At 36.7% G+C, this 26,285-nt stretch overlaps 1 protein-coding gene across 2 annotated transcripts; it reads left to right on the top strand.

Annotated features, from left to right (window-relative positions):
- The first annotated feature begins 1,430 nt into the window (after positions 1-1,430).
- Positions 1,431-25,880, top strand: LOC129882506 (probable LRR receptor-like serine/threonine-protein kinase At1g06840). 2 transcript variants are annotated; one of them, XM_055956815.1, is made up of 21 exons: positions 1,431-1,700; positions 2,398-2,500; positions 6,423-6,573; positions 6,846-6,917; positions 7,019-7,090; positions 7,529-7,672; positions 7,762-7,833; positions 7,987-8,058; positions 8,689-8,763; positions 10,458-10,526; positions 10,650-10,718; positions 10,898-10,969; positions 11,055-11,141; positions 11,260-11,328; positions 12,600-13,108; positions 23,506-23,664; positions 23,764-24,047; positions 24,322-24,373; positions 24,783-25,033; positions 25,122-25,256; positions 25,410-25,880. In XM_055956815.1, the coding sequence occupies exons 2-21, from the start codon at positions 2,407-2,409 to the stop codon at positions 25,755-25,757; spliced, it is 2,856 nt and encodes a 951-aa protein (XP_055812790.1). In that variant the 5' UTR covers positions 1,431-1,700; positions 2,398-2,406; the 3' UTR covers positions 25,758-25,880. The 2 variants fall into 2 exon arrangements, with proteins under 2 accessions (XP_055812790.1, XP_055812791.1); XM_055956816.1 differs by lacking the exon at positions 1,431-1,700 and adding an exon at positions 5,368-5,491 and having other exon boundaries at positions 2,412-2,500.
- Positions 25,881-26,285: the final 405 nt, after the last annotated feature.

Raw genomic sequence — 26,285 nt, 5'->3', positions numbered from 1 at the left:
CTTGGCTGAGCGAGAGCGACATATTCAAGTGCATATCAATGCTTTTGAGTTGAGGGTGAATGCGAGGGTGCAGTCCTCATCTATTTCCGACATTGCTGCCATTCCAAAAGAGCTTGGAGCACTACGTGGTAAGGTCATATCTTTGTCTACACCAACCTCCATACCATTTGCTTTTCTAGTCGTTCAGCTACTATATTTATTTGATCTATTTACGGATAATGATATAGAGATGGCAATAGACAAACGGCCCCATACTGATGATGACACTTCATATATGGATGGGGCAATGGAAAGAAAGGGAAGGAGTGCCATGATATTGAGGAGGCACTTGGGCATCTAGAGTGACTGAGGAGATACGGCAAGAGGAGGACAATAAAAATATAAATTAAAAGAATATGAACATGCAGATTTATTTCAAGTTTGAGACTCTCAATCCTAATTAAGAATAGAGATTTTAAAAAAATAAAAATAGGGAATGGACAAGACAATTGGATAATTAATAGAAAATTTTATGTTAATAAAAAATAATAATCTTTTTTAATTAGATGAACATTTAGACGCGAATATTAGATGGATCCCCAGTTATGAGATGAGTTATAATAAATTGAGTATTAATTTAAAATAGGACAATAAAAAATATCATGAAATTAATCATTTTTTGAATGTTATTTTCAAGTGTATTAGGTCAAAATATGAATTATATGTGATTTGTGTTATTTATTTGAGAATGTTTTAAATTTGGACCAATCAGATTAGACAACATAGTAAATAAATATTTCATAATTTTACTTTAGGAAAGCTGTTAAAAATGAGGGCAAATATGAGCCAAAAGGTTAACATCGAGAGTATTTTTGAGTCAAAAGATTGACGTCAGGGGTATTTAGGGGCCGAAAGGTGGATGAAGGATAGTTTTGTACCAATTCGAATAGTTAAGAGATATTTTAGACCCTTTTTCTTTAAAGAAAGACATCTATCTAGACACACACTTCTTTGAAAGAGTTTCATTACAAATATCTTCTGTTTTTTTTTTTTTTACTTTTTCAAAGGATTTTTAATTAGATGGATATTTTAGTAATTCAAGTTTTGACTTATTGGCAAAATAATAATATATGATACAAATAGATAGATAATAAATTATGTTTGAGCTTGCTTTTACAATACAATAACACATTTTAAGATGGCTTCATAAGTAATTAAATAGTAGTGGGATTAATATAAAATGTAAGGGGTAGTTTGAAGGTTTGTGAAAGAAATAGTAGGGGGAACTAGGACATTTTCATTGTGACAGAGACAAAAAATGAGTCAGCGTGTACTTGTCTCCTTGATTGGTGAAGTTGTAACCTCTCTCATAATCGCTATCAGTATGTCCTGTTCTAACACAGGTAACTCTTCAAATATTTAACTTGGTGATCATATAATCATCACCCAACACCCAACAACTATAGAGTTTACTTTTCCCCTTTGTTAATAAATATCTCTCTTTCGTATCCAACCATTTTATGGATCAACCAACCATGTCAACGACAATGATGCCATCCATCTCTTTCTTTCTTTCTTTCTCTCTCTTTCTTTTTCTATACTATATTATTGGGCGATAATCAATCCTACTAAGTACCAGGGCAGGGACAGTTATCATTATCTTCTTTCTTCTCCAGGCTCACTTCCATTTTCACTTTTGGTTCTTCCTTCTATCAACTCAGGTATGCTAATGCTTTTCCTCCTCTTTTATCCACTTGTACTAACTTTTCTTTTTATCATTCATGAATTGATGATACTATATAAGAAATCAACTGCATTAGAGTCGTTAATATATTGACTTTTATTTTCGGTAGCCTAAGGAAATTTAGCCTCAGCAGTCCAAACTACTAACAAAGGAATATCTGTCTAGTATCCAGCAATTCCAAGTATTGATTCAACTTCTCTTTCTAAGATTTCAAATCACTTTTCACGCTATCTAGCTTGTCCATTTTAAATGTTTAATCCCAACACTTGTGGCAAACTTTTACTGACTGATTTCCTGGAAAGACTCAACAAAGGACACCATGAACATGAACACTAGTTTTCTTAATACCAGCTATTAGTCTCTACAACTTAATCCTTTTTGGGTTCCATTCACGACCAGATTCATTGCTTATAAATTTACTACATAGGGAAAAGAATGCTCACGAAGTGAGTAAATGTAACCTTCCACTTGTATTCTTTTAGGAAATGAGGACTGGCTTTAGGCCACAAGGTTCTGTACAAAATATATATTTGATTTTTGTTTAGTTAAATCCTTAGTAAGCCACTTAAAGAATCTCATAGTGAATCTGGATCTAGTAGTGGATTTTGGTAATTTCTAGCTTCATAAGAGTGAAAAGTAGCCACCTGACTTATCTTTGCCTTAAATGTTTCTAGGTCTTCAAGATGAAGGGACTCAGATATTGTATATATGTTTTTGCTACAACAATTCATTGCTATATGCTTCTTGTGGCTGCTCAAATAACCAACCCCTCTGAAGGTGGGCTTTCTTCTAATGGTTAAATTGTCCTACTTGCTCTATTATTGAGTCCATTCCTTGCTCGGGTTCCCTAAAGCATTTTTTCCTAACTGACTTATTTTCATTACTTAGAAATTTGTATCTTTTCTAATTGATGAAGAGTTGTGTTGTGAAATTGTAAACTGATAAAGACATTCTGTGCAAGACCTCAATTGTAAGGTCATGCTAGTGGACTTAAAGCTTTAATTGTCTTTCTTGCACTACACCTGAGTACATCCAGTGCTTGTGTGGCCTACAGGTTTTTCTTCTCACTATCTTATTTCGTCCAACTAAATTCTGTGTTCGCATTTTTTGTAATACATAATGAGGAAGACATCTTGCAAGCCCTCAAGCTAATCCATAGGTGGTTGAAATTCTATAAATATTCAGTTTATGCTGATGGGAAGTGTCATGAAGCAAGCCTTGGAATATCACTTTTATAAGAGTGTCTTCTTTTCACTTCCATAGTCGAATAAAGCGCTCTTCTCGTTCTGCAGAAGGATTTTGGTGATTATCTCTACATCAATAGTACAACTGATACATCAAAATTGTGTACCAATCAATCTTTTGCTAGATGAATTTGTTTTAGTTCTTTAGCCTTTCTTTTAAGTGTCTTAGTACATTATAAAATAATTGAATATGGTTTTAGGAACTTGTTTCGTTTATGTGGTGTAATATCAGAACCTCTGGACTTTTAGCATGGGTTACTTCATGAGTTATTTTTGCATTTACATTGCTATAAAGAAATCTGTCAGGTTTCCATTGTTTAACCTAACAAAAATATCAAATGAGAATACAGGCATCAATATTTTGAAAAGTCTTATGAGAATAAAGTCTACTTTTACAAAATTCATATGAAAAAGTATCTGAGAATTGGATAGATGCAAGTCTACTACTTGCGTTATGTTCTCTTAGCTCATTAAAAGGGATAGGATCGGAAAAATATGTATATTTTTGGGGCACCTTGTTAGTGTGTATAATTTTACTACCTATTATATAGTTGCATTTCAATTTTGACATTGGGAAGATTGTGAATGGTGGATTTAATCTCGAGTAGGTAGCTCCTACAACGCTAGGTGAATCATCTTTCGTTGCAATCGACATGGAAGATATAAGTTCAGAGGTTGAGTACTGGAGAAACTCTGTGATTCTGTTAAGTTCTAGCGAGGTGCATTGCCACCCTTCACTGTTATCAAGGGGTTCATTCAATGATCGTGGGATAAGCATGGGATAAATAAAATTGTAATGCTGAAGAATGATGTAATTCTGGTCAGGTTTGACACTGCTGTGGCCCGTGGGGGAAAATGATGTCATATAAGGGGGTATATACCATTTTGATAGCAAACCTTTTACTGTCAAAGCTTGGAATCCAGAAATGGATTTCTCAAGAGAGGAACTCTGTACTGTTCCCATATGGATAAAATTGTCAGGACTGGACTTCAACTACTGGAGTCAAAAAGGATTGAGCAAGATTGGTAATGTGGTGGGAAAACCATTGATGGTGGATCATAACGATGAGAGGGAAGTTGGATTGAATTTTTCTAGACTTTTAGTACAAGTGGAGATGGATGCTAACTGACCAGATACTATTATGTTCATAAAATGAAAAGGGACATCTGATTGAACAAAAGGTAAGTTATGAATCGAGGACCATTCTGTGTAAACATTGTAACAAATATGGTTACTCAATTAAAGTTTGCAGGAAGAAAAGTGGTAGTAAACTACCCAACAGGAGGCACAACCATAGGAACAGGTCACTGAGAAGCCTGATGAAGAGAGACTAATCCCAATTCCATCCATTGCCCCAGCACTAGCTATACTCACACCAGGAACCAAAGCCACACAAATTAGACATAATGCAGTTAGCAGCCAATCACACAAGGGCCAAGACAGGTATCTCAGGTTGGGTACAGAGACCACACCCGCAGCCACAAGAAGTCTTGAACAAGAATACTTTCCAGGCAATAACTAAAACATTTAGTGCATCACACTCTCAAACTGATCAGGGCATTATTGGAGAAAGGGGGAGGAGTAACATTCCTATAATCAGGAATGATTAATATTCTAATCTAGAACACTAGGGGGCTGAATGGCCCTAATAAGCAAAAGGAAGTCAAACTTCTTTGCAATGAGGAAAGGGTTGGTTTCATTGGATTATTAGAAACAAAAATAAAGAAGAATAGGTTGCCTCAATGTCACGACCCAAAAACTCAGGTCATGATAGCACCTACTAACTCCCACCAGTAGGTAAGTCAACCCTTAGCCTGGAACCCAAAGATGACGGGCCTAGGGAGCACAGCTGAAAAGAGGAAAGTGTCTTTGATTGCCTGGGACAGAATTTGTGTACCTAAAAAGAATGGAGGGCTGAATATTAAAGGTTGTAGGCTCTGGAACATGGATTCTGTTGGTAAGTTGTTGTGGCAAATAGTCATGAAAAAAGATTCGCTATGGGTGAAATGGGGGAATGGAATTTATACAAAGTCTGATGCTAGTATATGGCCTCGCATGGTCCCTTTGGATAGTAGCTTGTATTGGAAGAAATTAAAATCTTTTAAGGATAGAATGTGGGAATGGTATGTTCAGGGGGGATTTGTCTTAACTTCTGGTGCAAATTATTCCATCACTAGATGTTATATTGTTCTCCTTGGTAATCAGCAGACTGCATGCTGCTGAACTTATTTGGAATTCAGTTTTACTGCCAGAAGACAGGTTTATTTTTTAGTTGGCTGCTCATCAAAGGCTGCTCACTAAGGAAAGATTAGCCCACATGCACATATAGGTAGAGGACCTTAGCTGCTGTCTATGCGAGACACAAGCTGTTCGAATCATCATTTGTTTGTGTCTTGTAGGTTGTAGCTGGTTTACCACACAAAGGGGTGAATTTCTGCATTGGGTGAATGTCCATCTACCTTCAGGGGATCTAACACAGGTGCTGGCAAGCATCATGAGGACGCATAGGAATAGTTTCAAAAAGTAAGTAGTTGCTGCTTTACTTGGCGCATTGATATATCATACATGGAGAGCTAGGAATTGGAGGCTGTTCAAAGGAATAAATACAGAGTTCAGATATAGTGACACAGATAAAGAAGGAAATTGTAGGAAGAATTGAGTTTTATAGTCATTCTAAACGTGCATATAGAAATAGAGGTTTTTGGCAGAGGCTATGTAATTAGTTATCCTTTTTTGAGTCTTGATACTCATTGCACTTATCCTGGATGGCAGTGATGAGATTGAGTGCTCATAGTTTGTTATTGTTTTGTTTTTTAATGGTAATTTCACAATGGTTACCAAAAAACAAGAATGCATATAGCAAAGCCCAAACAAACTGTGTCTTTTCTGGGATCAATTGAAATGATTAATCCTCATTTCATTTCTCAGTGAAGTGTGAGAATGACAGTGAGGTCCATGTTTTCTCCACGCTAATGTTAAGGCTCTCTGATTTTCTGAAGGCAGAAAGAGATCCATGTCAACATCATGCGTCATATTTGGGACTTTTGGTACGTCAAAGGGCAGAGGCTGTCTGGGAAAAGTATTTTGCAACTATTGTTGTTCCTTTTCAACCTGCCTTTGCTCTGACTTTTGTGCATCCAAATTCTCTTTTTGAGCTTCACAACTAATACTGCAAGTCCAAGCACTTTCTTTTGGACTAAAGAACTCATGATATTGGTATCCCATTGTTTCATTTTTTTTCTTGTATGACCCATCATATTTACAGTCATACCAATAGTTCAGTTCTGACTTGACATCTAGATATCTACTTTCTCGTATTAGTCCCTGGTATAAATCTGGTCGATCATGTTCTTTATATAGCTAACACATTGATATGTGAAATGTTAAGCCATGTATATTTTCTTCTTATAGTGGTTTATTTCGAAACTTAACGAAGTTCTATTCCTATTTGCAGTTTCAGCTCTAATATCTGTTAAGGGTAGTTTGATTGATAGTCTGAAACACCTGAAGGATTGGCAACAGGGTGATCCTTGTACTTCAAACTGGACAGGAGTTTTTTGCTATAACAATTCTGGTGCTGATGGGTACTTGCATGTCAGGGAGCTGTAAGTTATTTTTCTGCATTCTGTAGTGTACAGTGTCAGCAATTATTTTGTTCATATGCAGAGCCATCAGCTGCACAATTTTTTTTGGAGTCTGTTAGTTGACCTCTCTTGTCATTCTAGTTTCTTTATCATTGCCTTAGATTCCTCAAACAAAATATACTTTCTTTTGCTTGTGTGACCGCAATACAAGACAGGCCATCAAATCTTTAGTTTTATATTTTGGGATAAGTATGAAAGACTGTCAAACCTCTTCCTCTTGACTCTTTCTGCAGCCGTTTCATGAATAAGAATCTCTCTGGAAGTTTAGCTCCTGAACTAGGACAACTATCCCATCTTAAAATTTTGTAAGTTGTAACGAATATTATATTTTACAGATAATAATAGTATGATAGGCTTCATTGTTTGCGTATCTATGCTACTTACTCTTCTTATTGTTTACAACAAGAAATTTCATGTGGAATGATTTGACTGGGAGCATACCAAAAGAGATTGGAAGCATCACAACTTTGAGACTTCTGTAAGTTAGACTTAATGGATTTGTGAACTCCTTTCTCCAGTGTCATTTTCTTGCACATTTCCCCCTCTACTCACTCCCCAACTAATGCTCAGATAACAGCTAAATAGTGTATGTATTTACTATGCTGTCAACAGTAGAAGCTTGGGCTGATTCAATAGGAATGCATATTATTAATAGCTGATAATTCCTGTGTAATCTCATATTGGAGGCCTTAATTGTTGTTCTGGAACAAGTTAAGATATTCCGCTTTGGGATGGAGATACTTTATTGTTGATTGTAGAGGAACAAGATTTACCTGAATTCTGCAAATTTGAGGAATTTTTGGCACTTGGAAAATTCTTTTGATAGAAAGTTCGTTGAAGAAAAAGTGAAGCCTTGTGCTAGTGAAAGTATTGATCTCAATTTTGGTTTGATCCTGGAGCAATATTGTTCATGCAGGCTTTTGAATGGAAACCAATTGTCCGGATCATTAGCAGATGAACTCGGTAATCTATCAAATCTCAACAGATTCCAGATAGACGAGAATGAGATATCGGGAGAAATTCCAAAATCCTTTTCTAATTTAAATAAGATCAGACATATGTGAGTACTCATTTGATTGCTAACTTTCAGATGCAATGAAATCTAAGCTTTCATCTTTCTTATTTAATTTAACATATGATACTCTGCAGCCACTTCAATAACAATTCACTGAGTGGTCAAATTCCTCGTGAGCTTTCCAACTTGTCCACTATTCTTCACTTGTAAGTTAACAAGAAAAATTCCTCTTAGCTGTCACTTTTTCATGCAGACACACATAATCTCAGAGGCCTCTAGGGCATAACTCTTGAAATTAGTCTGTTTCTGTTAATTACCTGATTGCTACATGGTCTTGTGATAATATCTTTTTTCAACAGGCTTCTGGATAATAACAATCTATCTGGCTACCTTCCTCCTGAGTTTTCTGCACTCCCAGATCTGGAAATACTGTAAGTTCCTTGTATATATTATTGGTTATTGCAGATACTACCCTCACCAAATGTTTTCTGTCAAGTGGTTAAACAATCTTGACAAGTTATCTTTTTGTAAATTTTATGCCGTGTCATACTTAATTGCAGAAACAACTTTCACTGTCTGTGTTTCTGTCAAGTGGTTTAACAATTTTGGCAAGCCGCTCGTTTATAAATAGAACATTAAGTCACATTTGAAAAAAAAAGAGAATAGAATAGACTAGTTATAGATTTTGAAGGGCTATTACTATTTGACTGACACTGTCTTGTTTATCTTAGCTGTACTCACTTTATTGGCAAAATAGCTAGACATCTTGTAACAGATATGGAGTTTAAGAACACTCCTGATCACATGATTGTAACAAATATAGAGTTTAAGAACACTCCTGATCACCATCTTCAGATCTTTCTATTACTGTAAATCTTAAAATCTATCCATCCCTTGCCATGCCTAATACTATAAAATCTTTTTGGAGATGTAAATTGCCTTCAGCTTAAACCTTTCATGTAATCTGATAGCTGCTTTATTTTTATCAATGTGATGTGTGTGAAGTTTCCTTTCCTGTGATCCATAGACACTAAAGTTTCATTCTTTTTTCCTTTATGCAGCCAACTTGACAATAACAATTTCAGTGGATCTGAGATTCCAGCTTCTTATGGAAACCTTTCATCATTACTGAAATTGTAAATGCTCCTTGAAAATATCTTCTAGTTTATTATTTTCAGTTTTTCCTTCTTTTATATCCTGTTGATGAGAATGAGTGTTATCTCTAAGGTACAATACAGTTATTCACACTCTAAAAGAAATAGTATAACTACTATATTCTAGAGTGATGATGGAAATGAATCCATGCGTATGTGTAGGGTTGTGCACCATGACATTTAAAATCTTGTCAGTTCTGTCTCATTCATCATGTGGTTTAGAGATTTCTGTATTAATCCATAAAATATATTGGATTTGTCAGTCTGAGCTTTCCTTAGAATAAAATTGAAATTGCATCTTCACACGTGACCGAATTACCTTTCCTTTCCTAGTAGAGGTCTCATATTTATGGAGCTTGCTACTTGTTTGCGAGCTTTCTATAGAAATTTGCTCCTCTGCTTATACTTAGCTCTAGTGCTTTTGTAGCTAGTATCCTTCTGTTTGTTTTCTTTTTCCCTTCCTTTTCTAATGTGCCATATATTTTTATTTGTATAAGACAATTTTTGAATATTGTGTATCCATTAAAAGGAAGCCATTGAACGATAATCTTCAATCCTTATTATCCCTTCATGCAAATCCTCAGCTCTATCTCGTGTGGTATGGATCTTCCTTGTTCGACAGGAAACATTTTTTTTGACACCACTTTTATTGCTTCCAAGACTAATGCTTTGGCTTGTAAGTAGTAAATGTAAAGAGCAAATGAGAGCAAGTGTCTCCAATTATGTTTCTGTATATTGAGGTGTCTGAAATGCATAGCATAGTTATTTAAAATTGATGTTTACTTCATTACTTGTGAGAAAGATTTTGGAACTTGCTTTGTATGTTTAAAGGTGTGAAACTACGAACCAATGCAGGCATTCTTTATTGCAGCCAATAGTTGAAAAGTTGGGAAACATGTGTGTTTTGCTCAAGGAGCTGTTAATTGTATAACTCCTGGCCATTTTCTTTCGTGATAATGGTGATGTCTTGTGAGGACCTTGATTTTTCTAACATATACTTACATTCTCCCACCAGCGTAGGCACTAGGGTAGCTCTAAGCGTTAGGCATATAAGGAAGAAGACACCTAGGTTCTTTTTTTGTCAGCTAGGATTCAAACTCTAGATTTCCATGGTTCCATATTCATTGACCACTAGGCCACACCCTTGGGTTTGGATACCTTTTTGACTTTCAGCTTATGCATTTCTTCATCTGTTGTATTCTTCTTTCTCTCTTCTGATAATGTTTGATCCTTTATTTGGATTGTGGTTTCTCTTTCCTATTCAGTCTATCAGGAAAATGGCGAGAGGGTTCAATAAGTTTACCAAAGATTTGAAAACTAAGATGCTGATATAGATTGTGATCAGTTCATTTTCCACCTTAAATCTTTTTAAACTGCATCGGTCCTAGCAGATTTCTTATTCTATTTTTTTCTTTTCTTTACATGTTAGATGATGGTGGAGCGAAAGGGTACGAAGGTATAACAGATATTATAAATTCATGATACAAAAAAGTTATATATGAGAAAGGAAAAAGTTGAAACAAAAGTATTTGGACTCCCACATTATGTGTGAATTTGTGAAAGACAGATTATGGGATCTTTTATCATTATAGAACATGTTGGTAGAAATAAACATGAAGTTAAGATCCTCATCTCGCACACTTATTGAAGATCGAATGCTGCTTCTGATATTGCAGAAGTGTCAGAAATTGCTCTTTGCAAGGATCCATTCCTGATTTCAGCAGAATAGGAAACCTAAGCTATCTGTAAGTGTGAGTTTGTTATTGTTTTGTTCTGCTTCTTTTGATAAGCTTCATCTGTATCTTCTTACTTCAAGATTGTTCAACTAGTAGATTTCTGAAAATGTCTAGCTTCTGCTTGCTATACAGTGATCTCAGCTGGAATCAACTTTCTGGATCTATGCCACAGAATAAGCTTTCCAACAATATGACAACTATGTAAGCTTGTTGATTTCGGTCTTGGTAGTTTCTTCATATATTTATATTTCCTTAAAAGTAAAATGACAGAGAGCTATTCAAATCATGTTAGTTTTCATTTCCACAACATTTCAACAGGATTGCCTGTTTTCCTTTTACTTCTTAACATATTCTAATGTATATTCCAATGCATGATGCAGTAATCTATCACATAACCGTCTTAGTGGATCTGTTCCCAAGAGCTTTTCTCTCCTTCCTTCCCTGCAGAAACTGTAAGAATCTGCTCTGTCTTGAATATCAACTCTTTCACTGAAGGAAATGTACCATTAACGAATTGGTGGGACAAATTTGTCACAGGTCTCTTGAGCACAACTTTCTGAATGGTTCCATTTCCGCTGACATTTGGCAAAACAAGACCTTTACTACAACTTCCAGACTTGTGATGTAAGATGTGTAGCAGAAAGATAACACATCATATTTTATCAAATATTTACTTCCAGAGTGAAACCTTTGAATGAGTATTTCTTTCTAACCACTCTTTCATTGATTTTGCAAAACCTAGTGATCTGCGGAATAATTCAGTTTCAAACATTTCGGGTGCTTTTGAACCTCCTGTAAATGTCACGCTAAGGTATGAATCTTCATTCAAATTCAAAAATAGAAAAATTTGACTATCAGTTTACGTCCTCATTGGCCACATCCAATAGGACGAACAAATCGATAAAGAAATTAGAAGATCAGAAGCAATATTGCAAACCAAAAATGGAAAGTACGTTGATTTTCCTCGTGTGTGTGACAACAGTTACTTGGATTACTGGAAGAAGCACAAGATGCATGGAATCACTTCTGTTATGTTTTATCCCCACACACTGATACACATGCTCTTAGCAAATTCATATATGGTGCTTTATAAAATGAAAACAAAAAGCAAAGGCCAAGGAGTTGAGAGCACCTTTGAGGTTTTCAGTTTTTTCATTGTTTGAAAAATTAAAGTATGCTTAAAAAAGGAGGTATAGATAGAAAAGGTAATTCTGAAATTTTTAGTCACATATTTTCATCTAGTTGCAGTGGAAAAAAGGATGAAATGATGAAGATCTAAAGAACCCTAAAGTCTGGGTTATGGTCCTGATCAGCTTAAATCTTGAAAAAGGACAACGTTTTATAAAGCTTTTGTTGAGTCTCTCATCTTATCTAGCATTACATAGGATTGGCCCATTATTATCTGTTGACTGGGAAAGGTTCATAGTCTGTTGGTTTTAAGAAGTGGAGACCTCAATTAATTAATGGTTCACTAAAGGAGGCCTGAACAAATGGAGAGAGGAAGGATGTTTCTGTAAAATTTGAGTCCACTGCATGTCTTATGATGATTTTTTAATGTGTCACAATATAATTCTAAAAGTTTGTGAACTGAAGGAGCTTTTATGCAGTATATCACATCAAGACAAAAGTGATATAATTGGTATCATTAAATTCTTGAAAAAGGGAAACATCCCATGTAGGAAAGTGGAGAATGGAAATTGTGCCAACAAAAAGAGAATGTAGGTCAAATAAAAAAGGCCAGAAGTTTTCTTAATCACAATTCTCAGATGAGTTATGGTGCTAGAATTACTTGTACATTTTTGTTAACGTTTTTGAAGTTCATGTTTTCAGTTGTGCACTAATTCTTGTAGTCCAATTATTCATAAATATCTGATTTGGACAGTGAATTGTGGTCATCTTTCAGCATGTCGTCTTTCAAATTTCTTTCTGAACTCTTGCAATCTCATGGTCATCTTGAATTCTTAAATGAAAATCTACGTTTCTGAAAAGAAACATGTCAATAAAAATGTTTTAGATTTTGTGCTATGTTCAAATTCATTTTTTTTTCATAATCTTCCCCTAACTTTAGCAGAAAATTTCCAGGTTCCAAAGCAATCCCATCTGCAGCGATACAATTATCAGAAACATTAGGAAATACTGTGGCCCTGACTTTGGAGCAGATGACGAGCCGAGTAATTTAACAAATCCAAGTGGTGTTTGTCCTATTCAATCTTGTCCAACTGACAACTATTATGAATATGTTCCGGCATCACCTAAACCATGCTTTTGTGCGTCCCCTCTTAGAATTGGGTACAGGTTGAAAAGTCCTAGTATTTCTTATTTTGATCCGTACAAGCAACTATTCGAGTCTTACGTAACTAGTTCCCTTCACTTGGACCTTTACCAATTTTGGATCGATTCATATTTTTGGGAAAAAGGACCTCGTCTGAGGATGAATTTGAAGCTTTTCCCGGTGGTTGGGGCCAGTACATTTAATGAAAGTGAGATTCTTCGTATCAGCGAGATTTTTGCCTCCTGGGAATTCCCAGGAAGTGAACTATTTGGACCGTATGAGCTCCTGAACTTCACACTCCTCGGACCTTATTCATACTGTAAGTATTCATAGCTTAAATATATTCTAATTCAACTTGTAACAATTTAGGCCGTGTTATTACAATTGCATGACAAGCGAATCATTGACATGCCGCATGTGGATAAGATTGAAATATTTGACTATCATTGCCACTTCTAGTCAACGAGTAGATCTTAATTCAAAATATGAAATAGTTTAGATAAGCAACAGAAGACTATGATCCATGATCTTCTAAGGACTTCATATTTATTGAATGGAAAGGACAATGAAGACTTTGTTTATACCCAAAGTGTTTTTAAGACTTCAGATATTTTACGTTGAGGAACCTTGAAGGATCTCAGTTACTTGATTAAAAGGTTGAAAATTGAAGTGGTTCAAACCCATATAGTTTGGTCCATTCTCTCTTTGGGAGCTTCAATTCTGGAGGATCTCAACCCTTACAGTTTTTGTTGGGACGAATGTTCTTAAAAAAATGGACCTTGGGCCTAACTCAGCCCCAAAAGCTAGCTCTTGAGGGGATGATTGTCCAAAACCATATAAGGAGAATAGCCCTTGTCCCATCGATGTGGGACTCCAACACCTTCCTGCACGCCCAGTACTTGACATTGGAGCGCGGACAATATAAGACGGGGGGCCCAACATTAGAAACAATGAATTGGGATCGGTCTGGCTCTAATACCATGTGAGAAATAAAGAAGAAAAATATTATTGAAATTATGCATTCTATTATTACATAGAGCCCTATTTATAGACTCTACATTACAATTCATTTCCAAGTAGGACAATATATACAATCCTATTCGAACTCTCTCCCTTAAGCTGGTGCATACAAGTCATATGTACCGAGATTGTTACAAATGTAATTAATATGAGGATCAGTGAGGTACTTGGTTAAAATATTTGCAAACTGGTCACTAGACTAAACAAATTTTGTAACTATATCTCCGGGGATTATCTTTTCTCTGACAAAGTGACAGTCAATCTCAATGTACTTAGTCCTCTCATGAAATACCAGCGATTTGATGTGATATCAAGGGTTGCTTGGTTAGCACACACAAGTTCTATCTAACTAATTTCTCCAATTTTTAATTCTCTAAGAAGTTGTATAATCCAAACTAGCTCACAAGTTGCTACAATCATTGCTCGAAATTCTGCTTCTATGCTTCTGCACTAGATCGAGCATCTACACTTTGTTTCTTGCTCTTCCATGACACCAAATTACCTCTAACTAAAATTCAATATCCGGATGTAGAACTTCTATTAGAATGTGATCCTATCAGAAGGTGATCCTGCCCAATCAATATCTATATATCGAACGATCTACTCATGGCCTTGGTTCTCGAAGAGTAGTCCATTACCTGGAGCTGATTTTATATATTGTGGAACGCTGACAACTGCCTCTCAATGACTATGACATGGAGAATACATAAATTGACTTACAACACTCACATGCAAAGAAATGTCAGGCCTAGTCAGTGTGAGATAATTCAACTTACCAACCAACTGCCTATATCTTCCAGGATCACTGAGTAGCTCCCACGTCTGGGTAGGAGTTTAGCATCCGGATCCATAGGAGTGTCAATGGATTTATATCCCGTCATTCTTTTCTCCTCAAGAATGCCTAAGCCATACCTTCGTTGTGAAATAACATCACCTGATCTAGACTGAGCAACTTAAACACCTAGAAAATACATCAGTCTGCCAAAGTCTTTAGTAATATTGTCAACATAAACCACCAAATAAATACATAGATTTGGAGTAGAATGCCGATAAAACATAGAGTGATTAACTTCACTGCGAGTCATGCCTAACTCGTGAATTATTGTGTTGAATTTCCTCTCGAGGAGATTGTTTCAAACCATAGAGCAACCGGCACAACTGACATGCAAGCCAGTAGACTCCCCCTGAGCAACAAAACCATATGGTTTCTCCATATAGACTTCTTCCTCAAGGTCACTGTGGAGAAAAACATTCTTAATGTCGAACTGATGAAGAGGCCAATGGCAAACAACCATGGATAGAAAAAGGCAGACAAATGCTATTTTAGCCACCGGAGAGAAAGTATCACAATCATCAAGCCCAAATATCTGAATATGCCCTTTGACAACAAGGAGTGACTTAAGCTGTTTAACATGACCGTCTTGATTGCATAAACCCAACTGTGATTGCATAAACCCAACAACAACCAATAGTAGATTTACTTGAAGGGAGAAAAACAAGATCCTAAGTACCACTCGCATGTAAAACAAACATCTCATCAATCATAGCATGCCTCCATCCTAAACGAGAAGTGTTTCACCTATAGACTTAGTGTTAGAATGTATACTTACGCCAGAACAGTTGGGACCGGGTTCCTTATCAAAAATTAATACAGAAACTTAAAGAACAGAAAGATAAAATAGACACAAGATTTTTACGTGGAAACTCCTTGCCGAAGGGAGAAAAACCACGACCTTTCCCCACAGGATTTCAGCTCAAAACATCACCAGAACAATTGCGCCAAAGATTCAGATTACAAGCTATTGTAATCTAGGAATTGTACTCACAATCCCTCTCCTCTCCTTGTAACAACTCTGTTACAGATTTGAAGCAATAATTCTACTGCTTCCTAAATCACTAACCTCCTAGCTGATTTAGAGTTCAAGTGGTCTCCATAACCAACTCTAGTTACTTCAACAAGATGAACAATAGAAATGAAAACAAACAACTGGTCTAGCTTCCTTTACAAATTAGGAGTAGACCTTACAAGATTAAGACCAAGAAATTACAACTCTAAAACAAGAACAAAACAGCTGATAACTCTATCAAATCCTTGATCTTCTTCAAGAGAAAATTTTAGATACGTGAGAGCATGAACTTCAATGGATATTTCCTTTTTTTGATTCCAAAAAGCCAAGTGAGAATTGGTTGTGAAGAATGTATATATTAGTGATATACAATTCGTTAGATGATTTGTATTGGTTAGACAATTGGCCTTATGCGCAGGGACTCGACTGCGTACTCACAGACCTGCAGACTTGGCAGGATCTGTTTTGTACTATTTGTCTGTTGTCGTTATCAACAAAATGCCCTTAAAGGGACCAGGTCCTCTACCTGTTCCCTGAGTTTGTTAAATCATCAAAACCAACTAACATTGAGCATTATCACTTTCCCCCTTTTTAATGATGGCAAACTCCTTTACAACATTCTTTCTTTACAAACTGAGAACAAAATTAGAAACTGATCTCCCTAGCCAAATAGTCAATATTCCCCCTTTCACCAATATCCCAGTTTCCTAATTTCCCCCTTTTACCAAGCTTTCCTATCATATCATTAGCTTACAATATTACCCCTTTTGATATCATTAAAAAGGAAAACAGTAAACTAAAATCCTAGCATGCACTATTATAGAAAAGTCATAGCCACAAAGGGCAACACAAGCACAAGCCAAGAAGCAATGAACCAAGAGATTAACTGGAGAAACAGAAATATTGATTCATCACAACGAAAGGACAATATTCAAAACATTACAAATTAACTGAAAAGTAAACCATTGTGATCAGTTTAAGAACGGGACATATCAATAGAGATTGATACTAGGTGGATGGGGGTTTTTGGGTGAGAGATTTGAGGAGAAGAGACATCTGATCAGCATGACTTTCATGATGTAGAAGCAGTTTGTTTTTGAGACTGACGACTTGTGTTGCAAGGCTAGCATTTTCTTCCTTGAGAGCTTGTAATTCAAAAGAACCTGGTCCCTTTGATTGTGTTGTAGCTAGCTGTGTCTTAAGCCTCACAATCTTTGCATCTTTAGCACTTAAAAGTGTTGTCATATCTTCCAACTCATGCTTCAACTGCTCCTGCTCGAACAACAATTCAGACATGTTGCTTGCTTGCCCTGTTTTTCCTCCAACACAGTCCACTTGAAAGAGATATTAAAGAGTATGATCAATGTGTTGATTGACCAAAGAGAGGGAAGAAAGGTTTGAAAGAAGGAAAAAGAAATTTCGTTGATCCGAAGAGTCAGGTTACTTTGACAAGAGCACAACAATTGAGTTTTAACCTTTTGGACAACGGTTCAAGACAGATGGCTGAAAAGTGCCAATCACAATGGTTTACACAAGCAGTTAATAGAGCAATGTAAGGAGTACTAACCTTGAGACAGGACCAGGTCCCTCTCCGTAGTTTTGTAGACAAATTTTCTTTCCTTCCAGTTCTCTTTTTATTCAATAGTAATTCCTGTGAGTGTATACCTGTATAGGTACCTAATTGACTTGTCACAAATAGAACAATGCAAAGATTAAAGATACCTGCATCCTGATCATAGTCAAGCAGAGTGGCAAGCTTCACATATTGCGCAGATCAGTTCAACTTTAATAATCCTAACTTCAGTTTGTTCTTCTCAAATTGATCTCTGTTCAGAGCCTTTGTGAAGATGTTAGCAATTTGATCCTCAATTTTGCAAAATTTCATGGATATATGTCCCTTTTCAACATTGTCTCTTAGAAAATTATGTCTGACATCTATGTGTTTTGTTCGCTTATGTTGTACTGGATTTTTTGCCATATTTAGAGCACCGGTGTTGTCACACAAGAGAGGAATTGTATGAGTGACAATCCCAAAGTCTTCCAGTTGTTGCTTGATCGTTAGCAGTTGTGCACAACATGATGCAGCTGCAACATATTCAGATTCAGCTATTGAAAGAGCAACAAAATTCTACTTTTTAGTTCCCCAAGAGATAAGTCATGAACCCAAGAAATGAGTCATTCCTGAAGTGCTCTTCCTATCAACCTAAAACCTTGCATAATCTGCATCTGCATATCCCACCAAATCAAAAGAGTCTCCTGATGGGTAAAATAAGACCAGGTCCTCAGTCTTCTTCGGATATCTTGGAATTCTCTTGGAAGCTTTCAGATGTGATTCCTTTGGACAAGCCTGGAACCTTGCACACATACCAACACTAAACACAATATCAGGCCTGCTAGCAGTTAGATAAAGTAGGGACCCAATTATCCCTCTATACAGAGTCTCATTAACTGTAGGATCAGTTCCAGCAACATCCAATTTTAGATTGGTTCCCATGGGAGTATCAATAGGCTTCGCATCCATCATATGAAACCTTTTGGTAGTTCCTTGATGTACTTTTCTTGATAGATAGACGTTCCAGTTGGTGTTTGCTTGATCTGCAGTCCCAGAAAGAAGCTTAACTCTCCCATCATGCTCATTTCAAACTCACTTCCCATAAGGTTTGCAAATTCTTCACAAAGAGATTCAGAAGTGGCTCCAAAGATAATGTCATCAACATATATTTGAACAATAAGCAATTCCTTGTCTCTAGACTTCAAGAATAATGTGTTATCAATCCTTCCTCTTTTGAATCCATTTCCAAGAAGAAACGTTGACTCTCTTATACCATGCTTTAGGAGCCTGTTTTAGTCCGTATAAAGCCTTGTCCAATTTGAGAACATGATTTGGATGATCAACATCCTCAAATCTAGGAGGCTGTTTCACAAAGACTACTTCTTTTAGAAAGCCATTTAAAAAGGCACTTTTCACATCCATTTGGAACAGTTTAAACTCCATAAAGGCTGCAAAGGCAATACGAATTCTGATGACTTCCATCCTTACCACGGGAGAAAATGTCTCATCATAATCTATTCCTTCTTCTTGATTATATCCCTGCACTACCAATCTTGACTTGTTTCTTGTAATGACTCCATTTTCATCTAGTTTGTTCGTAAACACCCACCTTGTCCTAATTATGGTTCTATCAGAAGGTCTAGGAACTAGATGCCATACCTTGCTTCTTTGAACTGATGTAATTCTTATTGCATAGAGTTTACCCAATTAACATCCTTCAGAGCTTCCTTGATGTTTTTTGGCTCAATAGTTGAAATAAATGCTGAGAATGCCATTACATTTCTTGTCTTGGATCTAGTTTGTATTCTAGAATCCAATGGAGAAATCAGATTATCAAGAGGAAGAGACTTTTTGTGTTTCCACCCCATTTTGGATGTTGAGGGTTGAGTAGGTTGCTCAACTTCTTCATTCTCATTTTCCTGATCCTCATTTTCAGTTCGAACAATATCATTCATTGGAGAGTTATCAAAGAAACCAGGTCCCTCTTCAGGTTCAATATCCTCACTTGTTCCTTCATCTTGTCCAGGTTTAACCACATTAGTAACAGGGTTCACATCACTGGTGTTGACTTCATTGAAGGTGTCTCTCTGAATTTGTAACAGTTCTTCCGGTTCATCATCATCTCAGCTTGCAAGATCTTTGATTTCACCATTTTCATCAAAAAACACATGAACACTCTCTTCAATGCACAGAGTTCTTTTGTTATAGACCCTGTAAGCCTTACCGGAGGAGGAATATCCTACAAAAACTCCATCGCTTCTAGGATCAAACTTTCCAAGATCATCTTTTCTATTGTTCAATACAAAACATTTGCAACCAAATGCTCTTAAATAGCTCAATTTGGGCTTCTTATTATTGAGAAGCTCATAGGGAGTTTTGTTCAGAATTGACCTTATTAAACATTTGTTAGTCACATAGCAGGCTGTGTTAACAGCTTCTGTCCAGAAGTTTTTAGGAAGTTTTGAGTCAATGAGCATGGTTCTGGCAATGTCAACCAAGGTTCTGTTCTTCCTTTCAACTACACCATTTTCCTGAGGAGTTCTTGGTGCTGAGAAGTTGTGATGTATCCCATTTTCAGCACAGAGGTTATCAACTCTTACATTTTCAAACTCTGTCCCATGATCAAACCTGATTCTAGCGATCTTGCAATTCAACTTTGTCTGAATCCTCTTGACAAATATCAACAATACATCATATGTCTCATCCTTTGACCTCAGAAACATCGTCCAAGTGTATAGAGAATAGTCATCCACTATCACCAGAATATATTTCTTTCCTCCTCTCCATTGAATTTTCACAGGACCACACAAGTCCATATGAATTAATTCCGGAGGTCTTCTGGTACTCACTTGTTTCTTAGGTTTGAAAGAGGATTTGATTTGCTTTCCTTTAACATAGGAATCACACACTTTGTTCTCTGAATACTTAAGTCTTGGCAGCCCACGTACCAGGTCCTTGGATACCAGTTTGTTCAATACCAACGAGCTTACATGACCCAATCTTTTGTGCCACGAATCAGCACTCTTATTTTGAGCACTCAAGCAAGTAAGATCATTCCCTTGAGCAGTATCCAGATCAGCAAAATACATGTTTTTGCATCTGTGAGCAGTCAGAATCACTTCTCCCGATTTTAGATTTGTAACAATACACATCTCTGATTGAAATCCAACATTCTCAATGGAGTGTTTTAGAGATTTACCAACTCTTCCCACTCCTATAATGTAACCTTTCTTGTCATTACCCAAAGAGACACCTCGACCTTGAAGTGCCTTAAGTGAGAGGAAGTTTTCGATCTTGCCAGTCATGTGCTTTGAGCAACCACTGTCCATGAACCAGCACTGTTTGTTACTTCCCCCACTTTCCTGCAGTACAAATCATTTGTTAGATTAAGGAAGCCATTTCAATCTGAGTTCCCAATAATCAAACAAAGGTGCAACAAGAGTTTTTTTGTCCAATGAGGCAGGGTATCTTTTCTCATCTTATGATTAAGTTCAGAGTTAGAACTAGGTTCCTTTCTCTGCATCACATCCTGTGCATCATGATAAGAGACCCTGTCTAGAAACCTTTTCAAGGCTAGACAATCCTTCTTCAAATGACCATCACGACCACAATGAAGACACAACCAATTTTCAAATTCTGAATAACACTTTCCACTAGAATTGCAAGAGGGAATGATTCTAAGTTTTTCTAGACTTCTTCTGCCATTGTTATTCTGATCAATAGCATTTTTAAAAATCTTTGGGTAACCAGTCCATTCTAGTGATTTAAATAGTTCTTCTTTTGCTAGGGCTAGATCCTTTTCACGCTGTACATTTCTATCAATAATCATAGCAAGCTTTACTACAACATCACTAAGCTTTCCATCTAGCTCAAGTTGTACTCTACTGACTAGATCTTTGCCATTAACACAATTTTTTGGTTCATCTTCTTAATTTCAAGAGTAAGATTTGTATTTTCAGCCACCAAGACCATTACTGTTCTTCTAGATCTAATAAGTTTATCCTTATCGCTTGATAGCTCAATAATTGAATCTATCAATACAGTAGCAAGACTTCTCAATTTTTTCACAAAATAAGTATGCAGGTTCTATTTAAGAGCAAGAAGTGTTACCTCTTCTTCAGTTTCTTCCTCAGCTTCTGATTCTGCCATGAGAGCAATTATTGAACCAGAATAAATTCTGTCATCTTCCACTTCATATGTTTTTATGAGAGCATCCCAGATTTGCTTTGCAGAGGTACAGTTGAATACTTGAACATACTCATCTGGTCCAAGGCCATAGATAAGTATGTTCTTAGCTTCTGCATTCTTTTCAAGTAATCTAAAGTCATCCACTTCATATTCGCTCTTCTCCTTTTTTACATCATTACCTTCACTGTCTCTCTTCATTGGATATTCAGGACCATCAATAATTTTTGTCCAAAGTTCATAGTCTTTAGCTTGAATGAAAGCTTCCATTCTTTCTTTCTAAAGTAAGAAGTAATGTCCCTTGAACACTGGAGGTCTATTAATATTCTGTCCTTCGGGGTATCTGAACTAAACATTCATCTTCACAGGACCTTCTCTTGGTGTTAACCAGATAGAGAAAACCTGCTCTGATATCAATTGTTAGAATGTATGCTTCCACTAGAACAGTTGGGACCGGGTCCCTTATCACAAATTAGTGCAAAAACTTAAAAAATAGAAAGATAAAATAGACACAAGATTTTTACATGGCTAGAACAACTGAGCCAAAGATTTAGATTACAAGCTATTGTAATCTAGGAATTGCAGTCACAATCCCTCTCCTCCTTGTAACAACTCTGTTATAGATTTGAAATAATAACTCTACTGCTTCCTAAATCATTAACCTCCTAGCTGATTTAGAGTTCAAGTGATCTCCATAACTAGCTCTAGTTACTTCGACAAGATGAACAATAGAATTGAAAACAAACAACTGGTCTAGCTTCCTTTACAGATTAGGAGTAGACCTTACAAGATTAAGATCAAGAAATTACAACTCTAAAACAAGAACAAAACAACTGATAACTCTATCAGATCCTTGATCTTCTTTAAGAGCAAATTTCAGATACTTGAGAGCATGAGCTTCAATGGATATTTCCTTTTTTTGATTCCAAAAAGCCAAGTGAGAATTGGTTGCAAAGAATGTATATATCAGTAATATACAATGCGTTGGACGATTTGTATTGGTTAGACAACTCGCCTTCTGTGCAGGGACTAGGTTGCGTACACACAGACCTGCAGACTTGGGAGGATCTATTTTGTACTATTTGTCTGCTATCGTTATCAGCAAAATGCCCTCAAAGGGACCAGGATCTCTACCTGTTCCCTGAGTTTGTTAAATCATCAAAACAAATTAACATTGAGCATTATCACTTAGGGAGAAGTCGAGAACTTTCCTAATTGTATCATATGTTTGAGATTTGTGTTTTTGTTTGTTTTACTTTACTTGGTTGGGCCTTCATTGGGGCAAACCAGATTTTCTTTTTATTTGGGCTTCTTTTTGGCCTTCTTTTGTAGTTGGTTGTTTTATCAATATATTTGTGGTCTTTGACCACTTTTGATTTTTAAAAAAGGATGAAAATAGAGGAAAGATGATACAAAGGCACAATTGGGTGATGATAAATGGTGACAACTTAAACAAGTATAATGGGGGTTAGTATTATGAGTGGACCTTAAACCTTTTCAAAGTAAAATCACTTGACTTATCATCATCGTGTGAACCATGTTAAAGAAAATAGATCTTGGGCCTAACTCAATCCCAAAAGCTAAGTCAAGACATGAGGATTGCCCAAACCATATTAAAGAGACCACCCATCCCTGAAAGGGCCGATGTGGGAGTCTTCACACACACACACACCGTAGGTCCAAGACTGGATATCTTGTGTGTACACAATTTATTATGGGGGCCCAACATCGGAAATGAGAATTGGGATAGGTTGAGCTCCGGTACCATGATAAGAAATGGACCTTGGGCGTAACTCAACCCTAAAAGCTAGCTCATTAGGGGAGGATTGTCCACGACCATATAAGAAGACCAAACAGCCCTTGTCACACCGATGTGGTGGGACTCAAACAGAAGTCAGTTCCTGATTGCCAAAGATTTGTAAATGGACTTTAAAAATAGATGCACATTGACCCCACCATCTGTTTTCTATACCTTATCTTGCTTATTTGTTGTCAGTTGTTCTTCTTTTAGTTGCCACAATGTAATAGCTGACACCTTTTCAGGAAATCCAGATAATGGCTCAATTTTTTTATTTCGTTTATAAGAAAATTGATTTCTCGTATGATCTGCAGTGAGTCCTGAAATCCAAGGTAAAAAACAAAGCAGAGGCGTTCTGATAGCTTGCATTGTAGCAGCAGGTGCTTTTGCTGCCTTTGTTTCCACAATGGCCACTATATTAATCTCAAGACGACGTGCTAAGTATCAAAGCATCTTGTCAAGAAAACGTTTGTGTAAGTTCTCTTATTAGGTTAGCTATAATTTTACTTTATATCAAGTCTGCTATTTCAATTCTTTCTGCAAAATTGATGAATATGGGTTTTGGTTTGCAGCTTCAAGACTCTCTATAAAAGTAGATGGCGTTAAAAGTTTCACCTTCAGAGAAATGGCCTCGGCCACTAACAACTTTGATACCTCAACTAAAGTTGGTGAAGGAGGATACGGTTCTGTCTTTAGGGGAATTTTATCTGACAAAACAATTGTTGCTATCAAGCGAGCAAAAGAAGGATCCCTGCAGGGGCAAAAGGAATTCTTGACAGAAATAGAACTATTATCAAGGTTACATCACCGTAATCTAGTGGTGTTGCTTGGGTACTGTAACGAAGAAGGAGAGCAGGTATGAAAAAACCTGAAAACCTTTTCATTCCAACTGTTTTAGTCACTAATAATTCACACCGTTCATCATGCTAATCATAGTGAGTCAGCTCTTTAGTGTAGCATCATAAACCTTCTTTTATTCTTTCTCACTTCAGTTGCTAATGATCAGACTGAATGTGTAGCATACTAAAAGATTGCAGACTAAATGCTTTCATTAGCTGCTAAAGTCTTCTTTTTTAGCACAAAGAGTTATACAGTCAAGCAGTTAAAGAGTCTTCTGTATACATTTGCAGATGCTGGTTTATGAGTTCATGCCCAATGGAACTTTGCGAGATTGGCTTTCCGGTAGGTAACTGTTTCCTGGTTGTTTCTAGCTTTCATATGATTAATCCTCCTCAATTTCTTTCTTTTAGTTTAGGAGTGAAGAGCCAGGGCGGGGTTGAAATATTAATAGATGATCCTTCCACATGTAGTGTCATCAGTACTATGGTGAATTGATAATGCATGCTTCAGTATTTTATTGTGTTGGTAGAGAAACCAATGTCAAGGTGGTCACCGATCTAAAAGTTGCATAATGGAAAAGATACCGCAGGAAGTCTAATAGTCAGAGAAACATAGATTCCATCTTCCTTTTCCTTATCATAACAAGAAAAGTTATAAGTTTCTTTATGCGGCTGTGATAAATTTAAAATCGACTTTGGTCAACAAAATTTTGTATTGCTATCTGAGTAGGTGATTTTTCATCATTTGACAGCTAAATGTAAACAAAATTTGAAGTTTGGAGCAAGGTTGAAGATCGCACTGGGGGCATCAAAGGGCATCCTTTACCTCCATACTGAAGCTGATCCACCCATATTCCACAGGGATATTAAAGCCAGCAATATTCTTTTAGACTCTAAACTCACTGCTAAAGTTGCTGATTTTGGATTGTCTCGGCTTGCACCTGTCCAGGATGACGAAGGTCTTCTGCCTAATCATGTGTCAACAATGGTGAAGGGGACACCTGTAAGTCTGACTATGCTTAACATGAAGCTCTAGATTTAAAGAAATAATTGTGCAATGATCTCGCTGATTATGTTGTGTATATGCACAGGGTTACCTTGATCCCGAATATTTCTTGACCCGTAAGATGACAGATAAAAGTGATGTCTACAGCCTTGGGGTTGTATTTCTGGAGATCTTAACTGGCATGCATCCTATCTCACATGGAAAAAACATTGTCCGTGAGGTATTTCTGTTGACTGACCCCACGATGTGGGATTTTACTGGGTTGTTGTTGTTGTTGTTGTATTTCTGTTGACTGAACACCTATTGGAATACAAAAACAGTGAATTTAGCAATAAAAGCATAGGTGTATATAACCTTTAACTGTCAATGACAGGTAAATATGGCTCATAAATCGGGTGTAATGTTCTCCATTATGGAAAACAGCATGGGATCTTACCCCTCTGAATGTGCGGAGAAGTTCGTGGCGTTGGCCCTAAAGTGTTGCCAGGACAAACCAGAAGACAGACCCTCAATGCTGGAGGTGGTTAGGACGCTAGAAACCATACTCCACATGATGCCATATACTGATGCTGATCATTCGGATAATAAAGCCAGTTTCGGTGAAACTACATCATCATCTTCATTTTCCAATACTAGAAGCGGAGACCTATTTATATCATCATCCAATGTATCGGGTGGTGATCTTATTAGTGGTGTTACTCTTAATATTACACCTCGTTAACATTAGCTTGTCTTCGACTGCATAAACTTTTGCTTGTAGACTATGACTAGTAGGAAGTCTATACGACTTGTCTTTTATGTTGTATACGAGTGTACAATAATACCACCTTACTGCTTCTAGATATATGTATATTCCACAAGCATCTGTTGTGACAGACAACCCATGTAGAAGTACTAGTACATTATACATGACGTGCCTCAACACTGTCCAAAAAAATGCTACATGTAGTTGGTCATCACCGTTAGACAACTGGCAATATTAATTTTTTTTTTAATCGAAATTTTCCTCATTATATAAAGCAGAACGAAAGAACAAGTACAAGGAGGGGGACATGAAAAGCCTTACCTCCAAAAATAAGATGGATGAGAAGCCGGCTTTAAGGTCGGCATACTTATCACTGGTACAAAGGTGCTATCTATGTACTAGAAAAGCGTTAAATCTATGAGAGGACTCCTCTCGGTACAATGCGACTAAGAAGAGAAAACATAACTGAGGGAGGATCGATTTTCCCTAAATCCAGAATCAGCC

This window comes from Solanum dulcamara, chromosome 3, assembly GCF_947179165.1.
Source record: "Solanum dulcamara chromosome 3, daSolDulc1.2, whole genome shotgun sequence".
NCBI lineage: Eukaryota > Viridiplantae > Streptophyta > Magnoliopsida > Solanales > Solanaceae > Solanum > Solanum dulcamara.
This window is presented reverse-complemented; position numbering and strand designations above follow the sequence as displayed.